The sequence below is a fragment of the Eublepharis macularius genome, chromosome 3 (genome assembly GCF_028583425.1).
Source record: "Eublepharis macularius isolate TG4126 chromosome 3, MPM_Emac_v1.0, whole genome shotgun sequence".
NCBI classification, from domain to species: Eukaryota; Metazoa; Chordata; class Lepidosauria; order Squamata; family Eublepharidae; genus Eublepharis; species Eublepharis macularius.
In genome coordinates this window covers 69,074,917-69,093,336 of record NC_072792.1, presented here as the reverse complement: position 1 = coordinate 69,093,336, position 18,420 = coordinate 69,074,917, and the positions used below count along the sequence as shown (strand labels likewise).

General features: G+C 40.0%; 2 protein-coding genes across 3 annotated transcripts in view; one reads left to right on the top strand and one right to left on the bottom strand.

The window, feature by feature from the left end:
• Positions 1-18,420, top strand: part of CTPS2 (CTP synthase 2) — a 111,215-nt gene that overhangs the window by 8,180 nt on the left and 84,615 nt on the right. The window contains exon 1 of one of the 2 annotated variants that reach the window (XM_054974781.1): positions 17,270-17,403. The exons of the other annotated variant lie outside the window; for it this stretch is intronic. The gene's annotated coding sequence lies outside the window, so the exon portion shown is untranslated. Of the gene's footprint in view, positions 1-17,269; positions 17,404-18,420 lie in introns of those variants that run through there. 2 annotated transcript variants of the gene reach the window in all.
• Positions 1,358-16,528, bottom strand: SYAP1 (synapse associated protein 1). Its single transcript, XM_054974783.1, has 9 exons — positions 16,228-16,528; positions 11,642-11,760; positions 10,176-10,242; positions 6,505-6,578; positions 6,098-6,237; positions 5,215-5,357; positions 4,237-4,295; positions 3,461-3,605; positions 1,358-1,997 (listed from the first exon to the last, which is right to left on the bottom strand). The coding sequence occupies exons 1-9, from the start codon at positions 16,400-16,402 to the stop codon at positions 1,873-1,875; spliced, it is 1,047 nt and encodes a 348-aa protein (XP_054830758.1). The 5' UTR covers positions 16,403-16,528; the 3' UTR covers positions 1,358-1,872.

The window sequence follows — 18,420 nt, the reverse complement described above, 5'->3', positions numbered from 1 at the left end:
AGTTTTATAAATCTGTAAACACACTCAGCTTTCTCCAACTTCCAGAAAGAAAGGGCCAGAAGAGACTGTCAAGCTTCTCGCTTCTCGGTTAAACAGATGGGGGAAGAGCCTTGGTTCCAAAATGCAGAGTACACAAGTGAATTTAAGACAAATACATTTACCTATACAGCATCCAGAATAGTATTTTGGCCGTGTAACGTAAGTTCAGCTGGAGATGTAAAGGCCCAGGGGGTGGGGGGAGGAAAAATTCAGAAACAAATTTTGGAGAATACTAAAAAAAAATCCAGTGTTTTCTTTCAGAATGAGTAAAATACTTTTAAAGGCAAGATGGGCATGCTGTAGATATACAGTTTTTAAATCAAAGATGCAGTTGTGCACCTAGACGTTGTGGAACTGTAGATAAGCTTGTTTCAATTCATGCAAATTTCAAGTTTTCCAAAGAGCTGCATGAAGATAAAAATGGATGCTTAGAATCAGTTGTGCTAGTTCTGATTAGAGACTTGAACAGTACAATCCTAAGCAGAGTCACTCTGGTCTAAGCCCATTGATTTCAATGAGTTTAGACTGGAGTAACTATGCTTAGGATTACACTGGAAGTGCTGAAACTTTTACTTTTAAATGTGACTAATTTTGTACATAATTAAAATATATTATGTATGCTGATAATACTCTACTGAATAGTTCAGTGCTTTACTGTTATGAAGTTTATATCAAAATACACTATTAGTTTTATTGTGAGTGACCCTACTTCTGACCAAATATATTTTATGTTATTTACAGCAAAGCTTGTGTTTATTACAGTACTTCTCAACCATACCCACACTAGCTGGGCCTGAATTTCTTATTATACTTAGCATCTTCTGTTCAAGTTATACTATTTATTTGAATAGGACCTAGGTGAAGATGCTTACCTTAAAGTACATTGGACACAGTAATATTTAAAGAAATAATTTTATTAGATCTTTATGGTTTGGAAACTGTTTTAAATTTTGCTATTAGATTGTGCCACTGGCAGTTTGGAAATTGTGGGATAGAAATGGTTCAGTAGTTTTAATACAATAGTATCAACTGATTTTTCCCCCTTTTAAAAACATCTGACCCCTCTTATGAATCTCAAGATAGTCTTGCCAGTATATTCCCCAATTATGTTACTGGAAATTTTACCAACAGAATATTAACCTAACTGCTTCATTAGGTTTGCAATTCATCTATCTATATTTTATAGAATCATTGTTGCATTATAGTTTTTTGATGTTGAGGGGCTGAAATTTAGTAAGTAATGAAAACAGAAGTCTGATAAATATATCCTATAGTGTCTTATGGTCCCCCAAGCACTAAGAAAGAGCTAACAACTAGGTGCATTTTCATAAATTGTTATTTATAAAAAAATCAAAATATCAACATGATGTGCCATTAGTTCATGAAAGAAATTAAATACAAGTTTTCTATTTTTACCTCACCACAGATAAACTGTTCAGAATTTTTATACATAAACTGGCATTTTCTGGAGAAAAATATCAGACTAAGCAATGTATGCATTTACTCTGGACCTCTGCATCTTTCCTGTCCCAAAGAAGCTTACCTTGTGCTGTACTCAAAGCCTCATTTGTAATCCCCCCATTTTCATAAGTGATTTATCAAACTGTGTGTGGGGCTCCTGTTAGAAGAAACAAACCACAGCATCCCAAACATACAAGTCAAACTTGCCTTATTGTCCCCTCGATATCAGGGAGTGTATTTTCATGGAACAGTTTTTTACTTATCACCTGAAGCCTTATTTTACAAAAACCGATTTCATGCCTCAAGAAAGTCTCCAAAGGAAGTATAAAAACAAGTTCTTGTCAGTTTTCAATAAGCATTTATACAAAGTGGTTAATTTTCTCCCTGAAGCATTTCTTCTATTTCTTTGTCCCAGTTGTCATCTTGCTTTCCCGATTCTGTAACCACTTCATACTCTTGAAGCTCTTGCTGCAGTTCTTTTTCCCAGTCTGCAGTTTCTTCGAAACAGAAACAAACATTCAGATTTACTAGACTGTATAGTGTTTCTCAAAAAATAAGTTGCAGCTAGACATACTTAATGGGACAGATGGTGCTATTTCAAGACTAAAATTATGACCCTCAACAGATTCAACCTGGGATCTGGCCTAGCACAAAGTTTTCTTTCCACATGAGCAGTTCCAGTCTTTCTTGAGCATGCAATTGTATGGAAAAGTGTAATGGGTGAACCAGGAGATCAGTTGCTGTTATCCATGGCTGTCACCAGACAGACACTTTTTTCTGTATGTTATTACTATGGGAAGTACTGCTGCTATTGAAACATACTGGGTCCCATAAGATGTAAAGAGCAAATTGCTGTTTATGAGAGTGAACCTCTGAAGTCTTTGGACTTTCCTGTTCTGTCACTCTTCCTTACACATACCTGAGATTTTGAAGGTTTTCAGATTCCCCAACCAAAGTTTGTTACGAACTGAGTGAAACACTGAAAACTGGGATCCAGCAAGCTAGAAGACCTCAGAGGCAGCCCCAGCGCCAGAGTTTCTGGTGCCTGCAGCCAGCCTCGCGCGCGTGCTATGCATGTGCGCACCCCGGACTGCGTGATGTCATCATGTGATGACATCACACAGTAACACCGGGGCCATTGGCCGGCGGGTGGCTGTGGCGGCGCAAGGAGGCCGCCCGCGTGCCGCACTGGCTGCCTGCTGTTCCTGGCCCGTGGCTGCTGCACCCGCCCAGGGGACGTGCAGCAGTGCAGGGCTGGCCGACGGTGGCGTGGGGCAGGCACGCCAGGTCCGTGGTGCGTACCTCTGCCCCCAGCGCCCCCTCTGGCCCAGCGGTGCCCGCGCACCCCGCCTCACTGCCTCACTGGTGGCGCCGGCCCTGCTCAGAGGTTTACTCCTTTTGCGGGGGGGGGGTGTTATATACATGCATGATGCAAGTAAGTTAGACTGAAAAGCTGTTCTGAAACAATTGCTATTAGTGAGTTGCAGTCTTCTGCCATTTCTCACCTCTTACTCTCACTTTAGGTTGTAGGAAAAAAAAACACTTTAGTACCTTAGTTATTCAAAATATCTAACTCTGCAAGTACTCAATTTTTGCTGTGAAGATGCATCTATTAATAACTCAGACAAGGGTAAGCTCTTAAATTATGCAACTGAGGGAAAAGGGCATTAACAGAAGACAAATTTGTATTTTTCCTTTGAAATGAGAAGTGGCTGATGTTATAAAACCATTTTCCATTCAAATTATTGCAGAATCAAACAAAACACTGGGTTGAATCCAGTGAGCTTTCCCACTCAATTTTGGCCAATTCTCCTCTTTGTTATAGCTTCTGTCCCCAAAACCCTTTCTGGTGGTCAGCGGGGATCCTCTCCTCTCTTTTTCACCAGTGGAAAACCTAGTTGGTCCTATTCAATCTCTTTAGAGACCTAAATCAAAGAATGTAAAACAGATTTCATTTTACCTTCTGCTGTGGAGGTTTCTTTTTTTTTGTCAAGCACAAGTTGTTCAATCTCTTTCCTTAAATCTTCTCGATTCAAGCTGCATGCATCAAAAGCATCACTCACAAATTCTGATACACCTGGGCTAGTAGAAATTTCTTCTTCTTCCTTCAGATGTTAAAGAATATGTGAAAAAATGCATTGCTCCTTAACTAATTTATATAGAGAGCAGGGAAACACAGAACTTCTATACAGATTGAGAACAGAATGGCATCTTTATGGAATTTTGCGAAACAAACTTCCTCTCACCTCAATTCATGGGGCATGAACTATCACAACAGTAGCAAAAATACTGAAGAGTAGAGAAAGAGGAGGCCCTGATGGGATCGTCTGACTGCATTTGCTTTTTCTGCTTCTACCATACCAGATCTGTACAGCAACAGCAAAGGTTACCTACACTGTTAAGACCTAAGAAGGGCTGGATCGTTATTCATAATGCAACTTTTCCAAGTTTGGGCAAAGAATACTGTGCTATTTGGAGGAGGCGAGAGTAAAAACTGCATCTTCTCTGTTCTGACTAGAACAAACGTCACAGACAATCACCTAATTCAAACTGTGATCTGAATTGCTACGGCCACGCATGGTCCTTATTTCCTTAAGGAACTTGTGACTTTGGTGTGAAAAGTAATTCTTTTGAAATCAGCTAGGACTGATCATGTGTTCAGTTCACATGTTGTAACGGAAACAATCAAAGATACTTCTGTTGTAAATATTGATCAAGAGTACAAAAAAACTTTACCTCTTGAGGTTTTAGCTGAGACTTAATTGCTACAGGCGGCGTCTTTGGTCGCACAGTTTCTAGAAGACAGAAACAGAATTCTGGATTCAGTATATGCCGAGTATTTAATGGGGAGAGATCATCTTTAGTTTCATAGTTTCAAGTCATCAAGTGGTATAATTGTATAATGTTAAAATTATGTTCCAGGCACTCAGAATTTGAGAATGATAGGGCTGGAAAAACTGATTTTTTTTTGTTTCATCTGCTAACTTCTTCTTACAGTTAGAAATCATCATCTTCTCTTAACCTCTAGACAGAGAAATTGACCTCTGTGTATTTTAGGTGTCATTTTCACACAAAAAATTACCTTCCAGTAATATGTATGAGTGACTTTTGGGTGCAGTTCCTGATGTATTTTTGGACATAGAACACACTTGCTGTTGACATAACATTAAATTATACATGAGCATCTAGAGAAGTAGAGACAAGCATAGGTTCAATTCTATTAAATAAGTTGACATATAAGCTCAACTCCCAATCCTGTGAGTGATGGATAAGTCCGGTTTTTAGACAAGACTTTCCTCTGTATTTCTGAAAGTTTTGTTTGGTTTGTCTAATTATAGCTGGCTTAATAAAATGGTGCAAGCTGATAAGGTATAGTTGTTAAGCTTGCTGGATGAGAACTGAGGAGACCCAGGTTCAAATCCCCAATAAGCCATAAAGATCAGTGGGTGACCTTGGTCCAGTCGCTCACTCCCAGCCTAACCTACCTTGTAAGATGGCTTTGAGAATAAAGTAGAAAAAGGGAGAACCATGTATGCTGACTTAGAAAAGTTTTATAACAAAAAGTTTTTATGAGAATTTATGCTGTGAAATATAACAATTGCTGTGTTTTAAATTTTTGTATTTCTAGAATTCAAGTAAAATACCATTAAACAAGGTACCAGTGGAAGGGGTTATAATCCAATATAGCAAGATGTTTGAAAATAAAATCTCTACCTGTCAGCTCTCTACCTTCTTCACTGCCACCCTTCTCCTTTCTCACTGCTTGCTGTTGTGCAGCCAGTGCTGTGAGTTGTGCAGACTGTTTAATTAGAGAGACGCGGTAGAAATAATTCCTCCAGAATACCTCTTCCTTTACACTGAAGACAGAAAGTGTAGTTTGATAAGAGTACTGATTTTATGTCACTATGGAATATATGGGAATTAAGCTGCAAGGGACTTTTCCTAATGGATGAGGAAACATTTTAGGCTAACAAATCTAAATGCAAGATTTTATTGCTATGAAGACAACGTCCAGTTCTACTTGTTAACAACAAAGACACTCTTCACACTTTTATTATATGAATGGGAACAGGATGGGGACACCATGTACCACCCAAATAAAGAAATATATATGGGATGCCATGCATATCCATCTGTGCTCCAATTTATACAATCCTTGCTTGAAAGACAGAGGAAAGATTGAATATATCACTGAAATGGCTGTATCTGTGAAGTACCCATACTCAGATGCACATCTTAGACAATTCCTCTATATTTACAGAAGTCCATGTGGTACTAAATTTGGTAGTGGGCACAAAGTTCACACTAAAATCTAACCAGCTATGATGAAAATCAAGAGTATCTTCAGAGTTTGTGTAATAGTATTTGACAAACTCTTGCCACAAAAATTCTTTGAGAAATAATTTAGATTTAATATTAAAACAAGTTTGCAGCTTTTACAGTCTGAGTAGCATGCCATTAATTATAAGCTTTTTATATGTAAATGAAAATGAGATTTTGAAATATTAGAGGATAATGATGGGAGTTAACACATTAATTTTGAACAGTCACTATTTCTTAGCTGTACACATTTAAGTGATTTCTGAAGATTACTCACTGTTTCGGTACAAGATCAAATCTCATTCGATTCAGAAGCTCATCTTCCTGTAGCATTACCATAGCAACTGGATACATTTGATCAAAGTCAAAATTAAACTGAACTCCTGCTGGTGGATCACGCAGAAAATTTCTTCTGTCCTTTGAAGAATAAAATGTAGTTGTCAGTCAGGAGTGTAAATAAGAAATGTATAGCTCTAAAACACTCTCTGAATCCTTTATTCAGATAAGCAATTAGGCTATTAAATTGTGCTGTCAGGATATCTTTCTGGCATAAAACTGTTTTGTTTTAGGAAAGATTGTGATCCTACCAGCAATTTTTATTAACTGTCACATATTTCTAGTCTACAGTCCTGTTTTAAGTGAGAAATGACTGAAGCTTGCATATGTTCAAAGAAAAAAACTCACTGCGGATAAGGCCAATATTTGTTGTTGAATTGTTTCTTCTTCATTGCTGTCTATCCAAGGAGGCACAGCTGCTTCTGTGAGCAAAATGGGAATGTTTTACAATATTTGCAGTCAATATTAGTAGAGAGTAGAACTACTGTTAATTTCAGTTGGGAAATGCCAATATCTATCAGAAGAATGTTCAGCTGGAGTACGATTATTTTCATTCTTTAATTTGTTGCAAGTATCAAGATAGGTATTAGAAAGCAATTGCTATATAGGCGCTATTAAGAAACATGATTGCAAAGATCGCAACAATTTTAAACAGTGATGTCACACACATACCTGAAAATACATGTAATGTTGTGCTTACAACTTTGTAAGCACTGTAAAGTTCTCTATGAGATAGATAGCAAGTCTATGCAAATGCAGTACATCAGTTTCCTACACCCAGTTCTCAATGCTAAAAAGACCCTATACAGTAAGTAAAGCTGTGCACATTCAGCTCCAGGCATCACCCTATAAGTGTTGATCTAGGAGGTGACAGAGAAGCAGGATGACAGAATCCAATTATTAGAAATTGAGATTAGCTAAAAATATGCAAGCAATTTATTAGTGGAATATGGTAGTTTTTAAGCTTTGAGAACTATGTATACATAGGTATCACATGCAATTCTTTAAGTAGTTGTGAGTAGATAATCCTAACTAGATCAAGAAAAGTGTATTTTAACTTCCATGCTTCTTTATGGTTATCTCTACCACAGGAGTATCTCACTAGATTTCCCATTACAGGTATAATGCTTCCAAGAATTCCAGGTGGCCAACTAGTTACTATGGAGGGCCAACAACAGGGTATAGAGGCCGAGGCCTTCCCCTGATGTTGCCTCCTGGTAAAGCAGAGAATTTCTGAATATGGAAAATCAAAAAGAGTCCAGTAGCACCTTTAAGACTAACCAATTTTATTTTAGCATAAGCTTTCGAGAATCAAGTTCTCTTTGTCAGATGCCTGATACAGAGACTGGACAAACACAGAAGAGCAGAGGGAAGAGGCAATTAGGGGGGGAGGGGGAGGGAGCAATCAAAACATTCCTTTGCTAGTATATGTAAACATCTCCTTTTGGTGTGTGTATCAGTTGGCTTCAAAGGAGTTTGCCCTGTTAGTTTGTAGAAGCCAAACAGCTTCTACAACAAACAGCTACACAACAGGTACACTTCCTGGACACCACTGTACAACTACATAATGGACGAATAAATACCACTTTATACCGGAAACCAACAGACCGATACTCATATCTACATGCCTCCAGCTACCACCCTAAACATACCACTCGGTCTATTGTCTACAGCCAAGCCTTACGTTACAACCGTATCTGCTCCAATGCTCTCGACCGAGACTCACACTTAAGAGATTTACAACAAGCATTTTTGGGACTACAGTACCCACCAAATGAAGTGAAGAAACAAATCAACAGGGCCAGACTAGTACCCAGAAACAGCCTACTCCAGGACAAACCTAAAGGAACTAACAACAGAACACCACTGGTTGTCACCTATAGCTCCCAGCTCAAACCCATCCAACGTATCATCAGTGAGCTACAACCCATCCTGGAAAATGATACCTCTCTCTCAGAAGCCCTGGGTGGAAGACCTTTCCTTGCCTACAGACAGCCCCCCAACCTTAAACGACTTCTCACTCACAACCATGAATCAGCCAGCAGAGTCACCAGCACAGGTACCAGGCCCTGCAACAGACCCAGATGCCAGCTCTGCCCCTATATCTACCCAGGGAATACAATTACAGGACCCAATGGCATCAACTACACTGTCTCTGGCTCTTACAGCTGCTCATCCTCCAATCTGATATATGCCCTCATGTGCCAACAATGTCCTTCTGCTCTGTACATTGGACAAACCAGCCAACCTCTACGCAAAAGAATAAATGGACACAAATCTGACATTAGAAATGGAAACGTCCAGAAACCAGTGGGAGAACACTTCAACCTACCAGGACATTCCATCAAAGACTTAAAGGTCACTGTAGTTCAACAGAAACCTTTCAAAAACAAAATCCAACGGGAGGCTGCTGAACTGGAATTCATATGCAAATTTGACTCTGTCAAGCTGGGACTGAATAGGGACTATGAATGGTTATCACATTACCACAGGTAACAGATTTCCTTTATAGAGGTGGGGTCTGGGGGAGCTCAGTGGTACCTGGCGTGGGCTTTCGGGAACCACAGATCTCTTTGTCAGATGCATCTGGCAGGGAGAGCTGTGGTTATCGAAGGCCCATACTGCATTGGAATTGGATGGTCTAGCTGTTTGGCTTCTACAAACTAACAGGGCAAACTCCTTTGAAGCCAACTGATACACACACCAAAAGGAGATGTTTACATATACTAGCAAAGGAATGTTTTGATTGCTCCCTCCCCCTCCCCCCCTAATTGCCTCTTCCCTCTGCTCTTCTGTGTTTGTCCAGTCTCTGTATCAGGCATCTGACGAAGAGAACTTGATTCTCGAAAGCTTATGCTAAAATAAAATTGGTTAGTCTTAAAGGTGCTACTGGACTCTTTTTGATTTTGCTACCACAGACTAACACGGCTAACTTCTCTGCATCTGAATATGGAGATTCCCTTTAGTCACCACGGCTAGCAGCCACAGTTAGACTTCTCCATGAGTCTATCTTACTTCCTTTTAAAGCCATCTATGCAGTTGGCCATCACTATATCCTCTGGCAGTGAATATTTCTTTGTGATGCTTGCACAATGAAATTTTCATTTCATTATAGAAATACAAGTGTGAACAAGGAAAGGGTTCAGAATACTGGTTAAGATAATAAACATGATTAATTTGGTAAGGGTATTTGCAAAAGTGACAATAGGGGTCCTAATTAAACTATTTTCACTCATATTAGTGTAATACTTTTTGTTTTTCAGTTTCTAAAACCATTTTATTTTTGCTCAGTTCTATAAATAAAACAAGTTGTATGCTTTCTATTACACCACTTCTGGATAACTACTGGAATCTGGGAGACCCAGGTTTCAATGCCCACTCTGCCTTGAAAGATTGCTGGGTCACTCTGGACCAATCACATACATAGCCTTACTTGTCTCATTTTATGAGAATAAAATGGAGGAGAGGGGAACAATGTAAGCTGCTTTGGGTCCACACTGGGGAGACAGATGGTGTATAAATGAAGTTAATTATATATAAACTCAGCTGTTTTTAAGGCAACGCCCTACTTAAAGAGGAAGATGGCAAGATCTTCTTTGACAGTGATATGAAAGAATATAGCTTGTTAATTACTAGCTTCTGTTAAGAAGCCAAGATTAATTGCAAAATTAATCTCATAAATCTATGCTTGGAACTGCAAGCCAACTATGCAATGGAAAGTAACAAAACTATTCTACAGATGACCTGCTAATGACCTGAATAACCCAGAGCAAATTAACGCAGTTTTACTCACAGACAATAATTAGACAGAATCTGTATGGGTAAGACAAACAGCCAGGAATTAAAATATTAATTACAAAGTATGACAAGGCTAGTTTTTGAACTCTCAGCAAACCTTTAACAAAAGCTAACAAAATAGCTATAAAAAGCCTCACCTTATGTCTTTGTCATTATCTAGAATGACAAAGCAGTTGATTGTTTGTTCATCTGTTTGAAGTAAAACTATATTTACAAAATACCTGATTTTTTGGTGTGCTGCTGTTGAACAAATTTTTCCTGCTCCTTCTGAAAATCTCCTATAATAGTCTACAAGAAAATTAAAGTTATTACAGAATGGCAAGATGAAAGAGGAGGCTAAATAGTCATAACTTACTACTGCTAAAGATTTTGACCTTACAGAACCATCCTAAGCAGGTCGATTTGGAAGTAAGTCCCATTTTATGCAATGGGACTTACTCCCACATAAGTCTTCTTAGGATCACAGAGCTCATCTTCAAGCAAGAACAGTTCATGGTACTTAGAACTAGAATGTTTGTATATGGCCTTGAAATGAAAATTCAAACAAATTAATAATATGAATCTATGCTTAGTTTTGAACAGTACATATCAAATGTAGTGATTTAAATGCAGTTGCATTCCATAAAAAGAAATGTTCCAGATCAATACATGTCTGCATTCTTCCTGTCTTTTCCTTCTAACTGTGAGATATATTTGGATGTTGCTCTCTTTTCATCCATCAACTTAATTATTGGTCATTGTGTGTATAGGGCTGAAAAGTCAGTATTGTGCCAGAAAAGTATTCCTCTCATTTTTAAATGGTGAATTAGCATAGAATAAATAAAGGACATCCCAAAATACGATGCAGAAAAACCTCTTGAAGATTTCTCCTACCCATCCCTAGAGCAAGACTAACACAGGTCACCAACAGTAGCCAACATCACATGTAACAATAGTTTTTTCAACACAAGTAATAATTTTAGAGAAGCTTAACTCTCTCTTTACAGAAGAATGTACACTGTAATGATCCAGTTAATTTTTTGCTTTTGTCAATGGTTACATTTAACCCACCTTACTATTTGAGTCTCTTTAATAGATCAAGCTAACCATGGCACTCAGATATAATACTGTATTTTACTGTATTTGGTAGGGGGAAATGACCAAGCTTCTTTCTGATGACGTATCAGAAAGATTAACTGCTACCACTATTTGAACTTTGTTGCATTTTGGTGCAAGAAATAAGGTACATGCACATGAAATATCTTTCTAGCTGTCTAACACTCCGGACGGCATTTCCTACATAAAAAGGGTTGTGACTTTGAAAATTACTCTTAGGAGGAGAACAAGTTAGGATAGAGGTGAGGAGAGGATGGAGCAGCTGACCCATGAGATACTGGGTGGACTCATACAATAGACTAGAAAAGCTTTCTCCATCCTAAAGGAACCTTCTTCCAGCTTTTGGTTCTTCCATTGGAGGAAGGCTTCATATTTTGTTTATGCAGAGATAGGATATAAGCTGGTACCTGTAACACTTCTGTATAAGACAATTCCATTCTTGCAACTGGAGAAGTCAAATTCACACTTACGCTAGCTTATCTCAATTATATTCTTAAATATTCTTAAAATGTGGGAAATTGTTTTTCAAACAAAACATGCAAGAGAACATACATACGAGATATCAAAGTACATTATTTTCAGTATAAAGTACCTTATCAATGATAGTTTCTATTTTGCCTTCCTCAACCGACTTCTTTATTGTTTGTGCTGTTTCAGCTACTGATTCTGATATCCTTTTTGTGGCAGTAGTGGCAAAATTGAACAGATAACCTTTTGAAAAGAAAAGAACATGTAAAGAGATTTCTCTTTGAACTTTAGAATGCCTTTAATTAATATATTAGGCACATTTCTGGCATTTATTTGTATCTGTTATTGATTCAGCTCATAATTTCTATGCACAGCCCATAAGCTCTGCCTCCAAAATGACAAATTCTGGATATGTATTATGCACAAAGGGTAAGGTACAATACATAATGTCAAGCTCTACTGTGTTTTCTTTTCAGATACTGCACTTTCAGGCTGTGTTAAGACACAAAGCAAGAGTAAAGGAAGTTTCCTTGGAGATATCTCTTAACTTTATAGGTGGAAAAAAATGAATGTTTATTAGTATCACTGATAACATAACTAGTTAAAATTAGGGGACCATGATCTTCAGTTTCTACTATTAATTAAGGAATAATTCGGTTATAGTAGCCTTATGCACTCTGTATGAGGCCAATGTCCCATATAATAACTTAGTGCTTTCAGATGGTGCTAGCTAGAAGAAATTGAGGGTACTTAAAATGCACTAAATAAAAAAAAACAGGACCTTTATATATGTTTTGTGTGTGTGTGTATGTGAAGAAAATTATTGCACCAACTTAGAATTCTGGCAAACCCAAGACACCAATATAATGCAACTGAGTACATGATCAAAGAGTTGTATGTGCACATGATTTTAAATAAGTGATTTTTAATTTAGAGAGCAGGAATTCAGAAAACTAGAACGGAGCAGTTGTTAGACCAGGGCTTGACAAATCCCAGGCACCAGGGCTCCATGGTATCTAGAAATGTCATTGTGGCACCTAATATTTTCATCATTGATTTGACTGTAGCTTCTTTTACCAACATTCTGTGGGAGTGCAAAGGAATGGATCCTAGCAGGTTTTCCGACCGGTGAAAAAGGAAGGAAAACCAACAAAAAGGCCATGTATGGGATCATGGGACCTGTATGGGGAAAAAGCATGTAGAACAGGGGCCATAAAAATGAGGGGAACTGGCCATGATTGATTTTAAAAGATGGCTGGATTCAACTCAAAGCTTATTTATCATTTTGCATCAGAAAGTTTTGATATGTGACATGAAAATAAATGTGCATGAAGTTCTTGTTGTTTGTTTATATGTAAACTTTATATACCGTTCAATGGTGATAAATGGATTCATTTCTTCACCTGTTAATATCTGTAGTGTCTCCAACATTAAATTAAATGAGATTTTAAAGCAACATGGAATTGTGGGAAAGGGTAGAGTTAGAAATTAGCTTTTCGTTTCGGTGATGACAATAAATTTTGCCCCATATTTAAACACTACAATATTTTTATCATAGCTTTAATTAAATGATAGGAAACTGTGAAGAAGTTTAGGATTAGGTTTTGTGGTAGCAATAATTAGAAAACATTGTCATGAAAAAACAAAATCCTGAAGGCTACAAAAACGGGCCTGGCTCCTACAGCCACAGAAAATTTGTCAAGGACTGGGACAACCTGGGTTCATATCATGAAGCCTTGGGCCGCTCAGCCTAACCTACCCTCACAAGATCGCTGGCAGAATCATATGCCATCCTGAACTCCTTGAAGGAAAGATATGACAGAATAAAAACAATGCAGTTAATTATTTGCTATTAGATGCCACTTTCAAAGATAAGTATAGTAATATGAAAGCCAAGTTGATATCAGGGATATTTCTCTCAAGTACAGAAAATCCTGAAGTCCTTTTCATGTGACAGTGGTAAAAGGATTAGGCAAACGTTACCTAACTTATCATTGTTTTGCCATGTTTACAGAATCAAAATCCTAGGACTGCTTATATTTGATCAAATTGAAGCACTGCGGTAGCTTCAATTAAAGCATGCAACAATAGGATTATACATAAAGTTGCAAAGAATAACTGTATCTTATTCCTTTCCTTTCATTCTTCTAGGCTCTCACTAGCTTTGACTCCATCTCAGTAGTTAACTCCACAGTGCAAAAACAGGTATATTACAGCATCCACATAATTATTCATCTTTTGCCCTAAATTAATCATTGTGACTAGATACCAAATGCATCTTTCAGCCTTAGGTAAAATCTACTTTGGACGACACTTTTAAAAGTTGTCTTTTACTTAAATTCCATGACAAAAAGCAGAGGACACTTAAAATCAAGGTAAACATTCACATTTTCAAGCTTCTGTATATTCTACAGGTGTGTTTAAGAGTGCAGGTACACTAAGAATATAAGAGAAGACAAACATTCTCAGTATGCTAAATTTCTTCTCAGTTTGCAATACAATATTTTGGATATAGGAAAATAAGGAAATGTGTGCTATAAGAAGGGGAAAGACGTTACAAAAATTCAACAGGATGACCTATTTAGAATGTAAAGTATTGACAAGTCACTTGCCTCAGGTATAACTCAGAGAGCAATTATAAGCCAGTCAATTCAAAATGCTACTCAATGAGGTTTACTCTCAGTAAAGTGTTCTTGGAATTGCATTGTCAGTGTGTCAAACTACATCCTCATTTTCTGTTTAAAGCAATCCTACCTATTTTAGTAATTTGAAATCATCTGGGTTGGTTAACTTATTAAAGTCCTCAATGTTCAGAAACACCTGTACCATCTGGTCAGGTGAGGCCTGCCAGCTCCCTGGCAGGGGATCCCCAGCCTCTGCTTCATGCCACCTTTCTCTTGACTGACTGTGGTGGGGCTCTCGCACGCTCTGGAGCACCCCTGCACACCCTATGTCATGCCAGGAATCTCATTTCTGGTGCAATACGGAAGTAATGGGTCACGCAGGGGGCCGACTGAGTAAAAATCAGCCCCCAATATAGTGCTCGGAGCTGTTTTGCACAATTGGCCTCTGGCACAACCCATTACTTCTGCGTAACACCAAGAATGGCATCATTCATGGTGTGATGTGGTGCGACTCAGAAATAAGTGCCCTCCTGCAGGAATCCTTCCCATGACCCCCCCCCCCATCCCCTAGTTTGGCTGCTCAGGGACCTGGCAACCCTACGTCAGGTACATGTCCAGGAAAGGAAATGCTATTTATATTAACTGTGAAATAGTTAATATGCATCAGATTGAAGCTTCAGAAGCTGAAACTCACAGGTGATCCTGACAGACAAAATTTTGGCAGTAGTAAAATACTCAGGGGCTGCTTCTTGGAACAGTCTTTTAAAAAGTTAAAGCGTCTACTCAGGAAGACCAGAAAAAGGAAAAATGACTGGCATATTTTACCGCTTTTTTAGCAGATGTGGGCAAATTCTTATTAATGACTCATCTATCATTAACATATAAGTCTTTATTCCAAGAACACTGTAGTGTTCCCCAAATAGTGAAATGCATTGATTTTTCATGTTCTTTGAAAACTACAGCTGTAACTCTTGGAATACCCCAGTATCTCTTAAAAACGAAAGAAGTGTCTAAAATAAAATTACAAGAGGTATATACAGAGTAAGTCCCACTGAGTTCAATGAAGTTACTCAAAAGTTAAGTGCATATAAGATTGCCCCTTGGACTACCGTCTACAATATGAGGAAAAGATCTGGATCTAACACCACTTCAAAGGCCAACTAGATTTCCAAGACAGGAGCTTTCAAGAGTCAAAGCTCCCTTCATAAGATACAAGATCAAAGGGAGCTTTGCCTCTGAAAGCTCCTACCTTGGAAATCTAGTTGGTCTATAAAGTGCTATTGGACCTGGATCTTGCTCTTCTACTGCAGACCAATACAGCTACCCACCTGAAACAATCCACAATGCGATGTATTGTCGAAGGCTTTCATGGCCGGAGAACGATGGTTGTGGGTTTTCCGGGCTGTATTGCCGTGGTCTTGGCATTGTAGTTCCTGACGTTTCACCAGCAGCTGTGGCTGGCATCTTCAGAGGTGTAGCACCAAAAGACAGAGATCTCTGAGAACTACAATGCCAAGACCACGGCAATACAGCCCGGAAAACCCACAACAACAATCCACAATGCATTTATTCTATCGAAATCAATGCCTCTTCAATTAAGTAAAATGAGCAGTAGATGGCAGCCTAAGGAATCCTAGGTACGCCTTCCTTAAAGTAAACTACACGGATCTCAGTGGGCCTTTCGTTCAAGTAAAACTGCATATGAGGGCGCTTTGTTCAGTGGGGCTTACTCCCAAGTAGAGCTGCTGACAGCGCAGAAGAAACTTTAATAGAAACTTAATGGGCAGAAATGGGCAGCTGGAGTTTTTCATGGCACGAAGATAAATAATATCCCGTTAATCCTCCAGGCAGTTGTCACCCGTTCCCATGTGGGGGAATTCGTATGTATAGAACTGCAGCTTTAGGGAGACCAGCACAAACGACGTCTGACCGGGTTAGCTTGAGAGCTAAGTGACAGAGAGAAAGCATTTAGGGGGCGACTTGTCTGGTAGCTTGGAAGGAAGGACAGGAGAGGTTCCTGTTCTAGAAGAGGATTGAGAGAGCAGTACCGGAATAGAGCAAGTATGGTGGGGGTGGAAGCACTTACTGCTGAGTCCCTTGGCCTGGTTAAGAAGCGGGTCCGGATTCACCTGCACCTCCACCTGCTCTTGGCTTCGCACTGCCGCCTCCCCCCCAGGCGCCTCGTCTCCCTCACCGGCTTCGGACTCCCCGTCCTCTCCCGCCCGGTTCATCCCGAACCAGCCGCTCAAGCCGCGCAACATCTTAACTCAGCGGCCAAATCTCGCCCCCGCCGTGCGCTCTGTTCGCTCGCCAACCCACGATGGTCTTCAAGGGTTCAACCGACGAAGCAGAAACAGGCCACAGGCTGGGCGGAAAACGACGTTTGTTTCCGGAAAAGAGAGCACTGTTGCTTCCGAGCCTACGTCATCCCAACACGTCGCGTGCGAGAAGAGACGCTCTGCAGTCCCTCTCTACTTCTCCGAGGGGTGGGGGTGATTGCGCTTGGCTGTCCTCTTTCCCTGCCCGTGTTTTTCCCGTCTTTAATCGCTGTGCTACTCGATTTTTTTATTATTATTATTAAGAACTTTTGCCGTTAGATTGAACGGTTTTATATTTTGTACTGCGTTTCCTCATGCGTGTAATCTCAACTCACTGCATCATATTGTTTTACTAGGAATCCTTGCTGTTAGATTCACGTTTTTAAAAATTATACTTTGTAATTTGCTTGCTGTTTAACTGAGTTTTTTTAAAAATCTGCCTCGAGTCCCAATAGCTGATAATGACAATCAGTAATAAAACTATTGTTCAACGATGAGTAATAAAAATATTGTTCGCAGAGTAGGTGCAGCAAAGCTAATCGCCATTGTTATGTGAGCAGCTTGCCTGAAACAACGTCATATTATTTATCCAAACCGGGCTAGAGAGCCAATGCTTGAAACATCGTATGGAGTAAGGCACCCATACCTCTGGGTATGTGCAAAGAGCTTTCTTCTCTGGGGCAAGAAGAGCCTTGTCCTAGGACAGGAGTAGTCTATGTGACTCGCCCCGGTCTCCCTTCTGCGTTCTTGGAGCAGACAGCCGCTCAGGCTCCTCCTAGCGGTCGTCGAAGGAGCCTGGGGCTGCGGTCTTCACGTCACCTTTCCCCCCAGCTTTTGAAGTGACCCGCTACCGAGGAGGGAGGGAAAGGAAGGCGAGGAGCAGTTGCTGCTGCGCCATCGTCCCTTCCCGTCGTTTCCATCGTGTTCGCCTCACCAGCCGCCAGGTAAGCATCTCTCCTCAGCGCCGCCGGCTACCGAGCTGCACTTCACCTGAGGGCCCCCCGGCGACGTGAGGCGACAGTGGCAAGCGCCTTTCCCGCAGCAGCGACAGTGGCCAGCCCCCCCCCCCCCCGACTTGTAGCCTGTTACTGAAGGCGGCGAAGGAAAGAAAAGCCCGGGCCTTCGCCCTCCTTGTGCTGGTTTGAAATACCGCTGCCCCTCTCATGTTTCAGGAAGAGCCGCTCTTTGAGTGGTGACGCTTCTTTCAAAAGGGGGTTCCTTTGCCCTTTCAAAATCCTTGTTTTGGAAGTGTTCCTGTGCCTTTAAGCAGGTGCGTGACGGGCATTGGTTCATCAAGAATGTTATGACTGGACGGGGGAGGGGAAGAAGCGTTGGAGAGTTGTGACAATATTTAAAAACACCAAACAGTGGGAAAACCCCGTGGATGAGGCAGAAATGCAACTTTTCCAGCTTATGTGGATAATAGGAAAAGCTTCACCCGTTGAATTTCCGACTAGTACAGTTAGTAAAAGGTACAGGCGACGTCAGTTTTCTTTAAAATTGGCAAACTTGATTTCTTCCTCATCTCTACATTTTATGAGCATTGAGGCACTAGATGTGTACTCTCAGTGGATCATTTGGAAAATGAACAGTACCTCCTCTGTCTGGGAGTTAAATCTTCCCAACTATACAGGTGTGAGAACTTATGGAGAAAGGTGTTCTGCCTGTGATCAGAAACATCACTTTGGGAAATAGTGACCAGAGATGGTCTTAATTTAATGGGATACCTTTTATTTTCAAATGATTGGATTTTACATCAATAGATCTATTTCCAAACTGGGCCATAGGTAGGGTTGCCAACTCCAGGTTGGGAAATTCCTGGAGATTTGGGGGATGAAGCCTGGGGAGGGCTGGGTTTGGACCTCAGTATGGTATGATGCCCTAGAGTCCACACTTTAAAGCAGACATTTTCTCCAGGGAAACTAATCTCTGTGGCCTGGAGATCAGTTGTAATTCCGGGA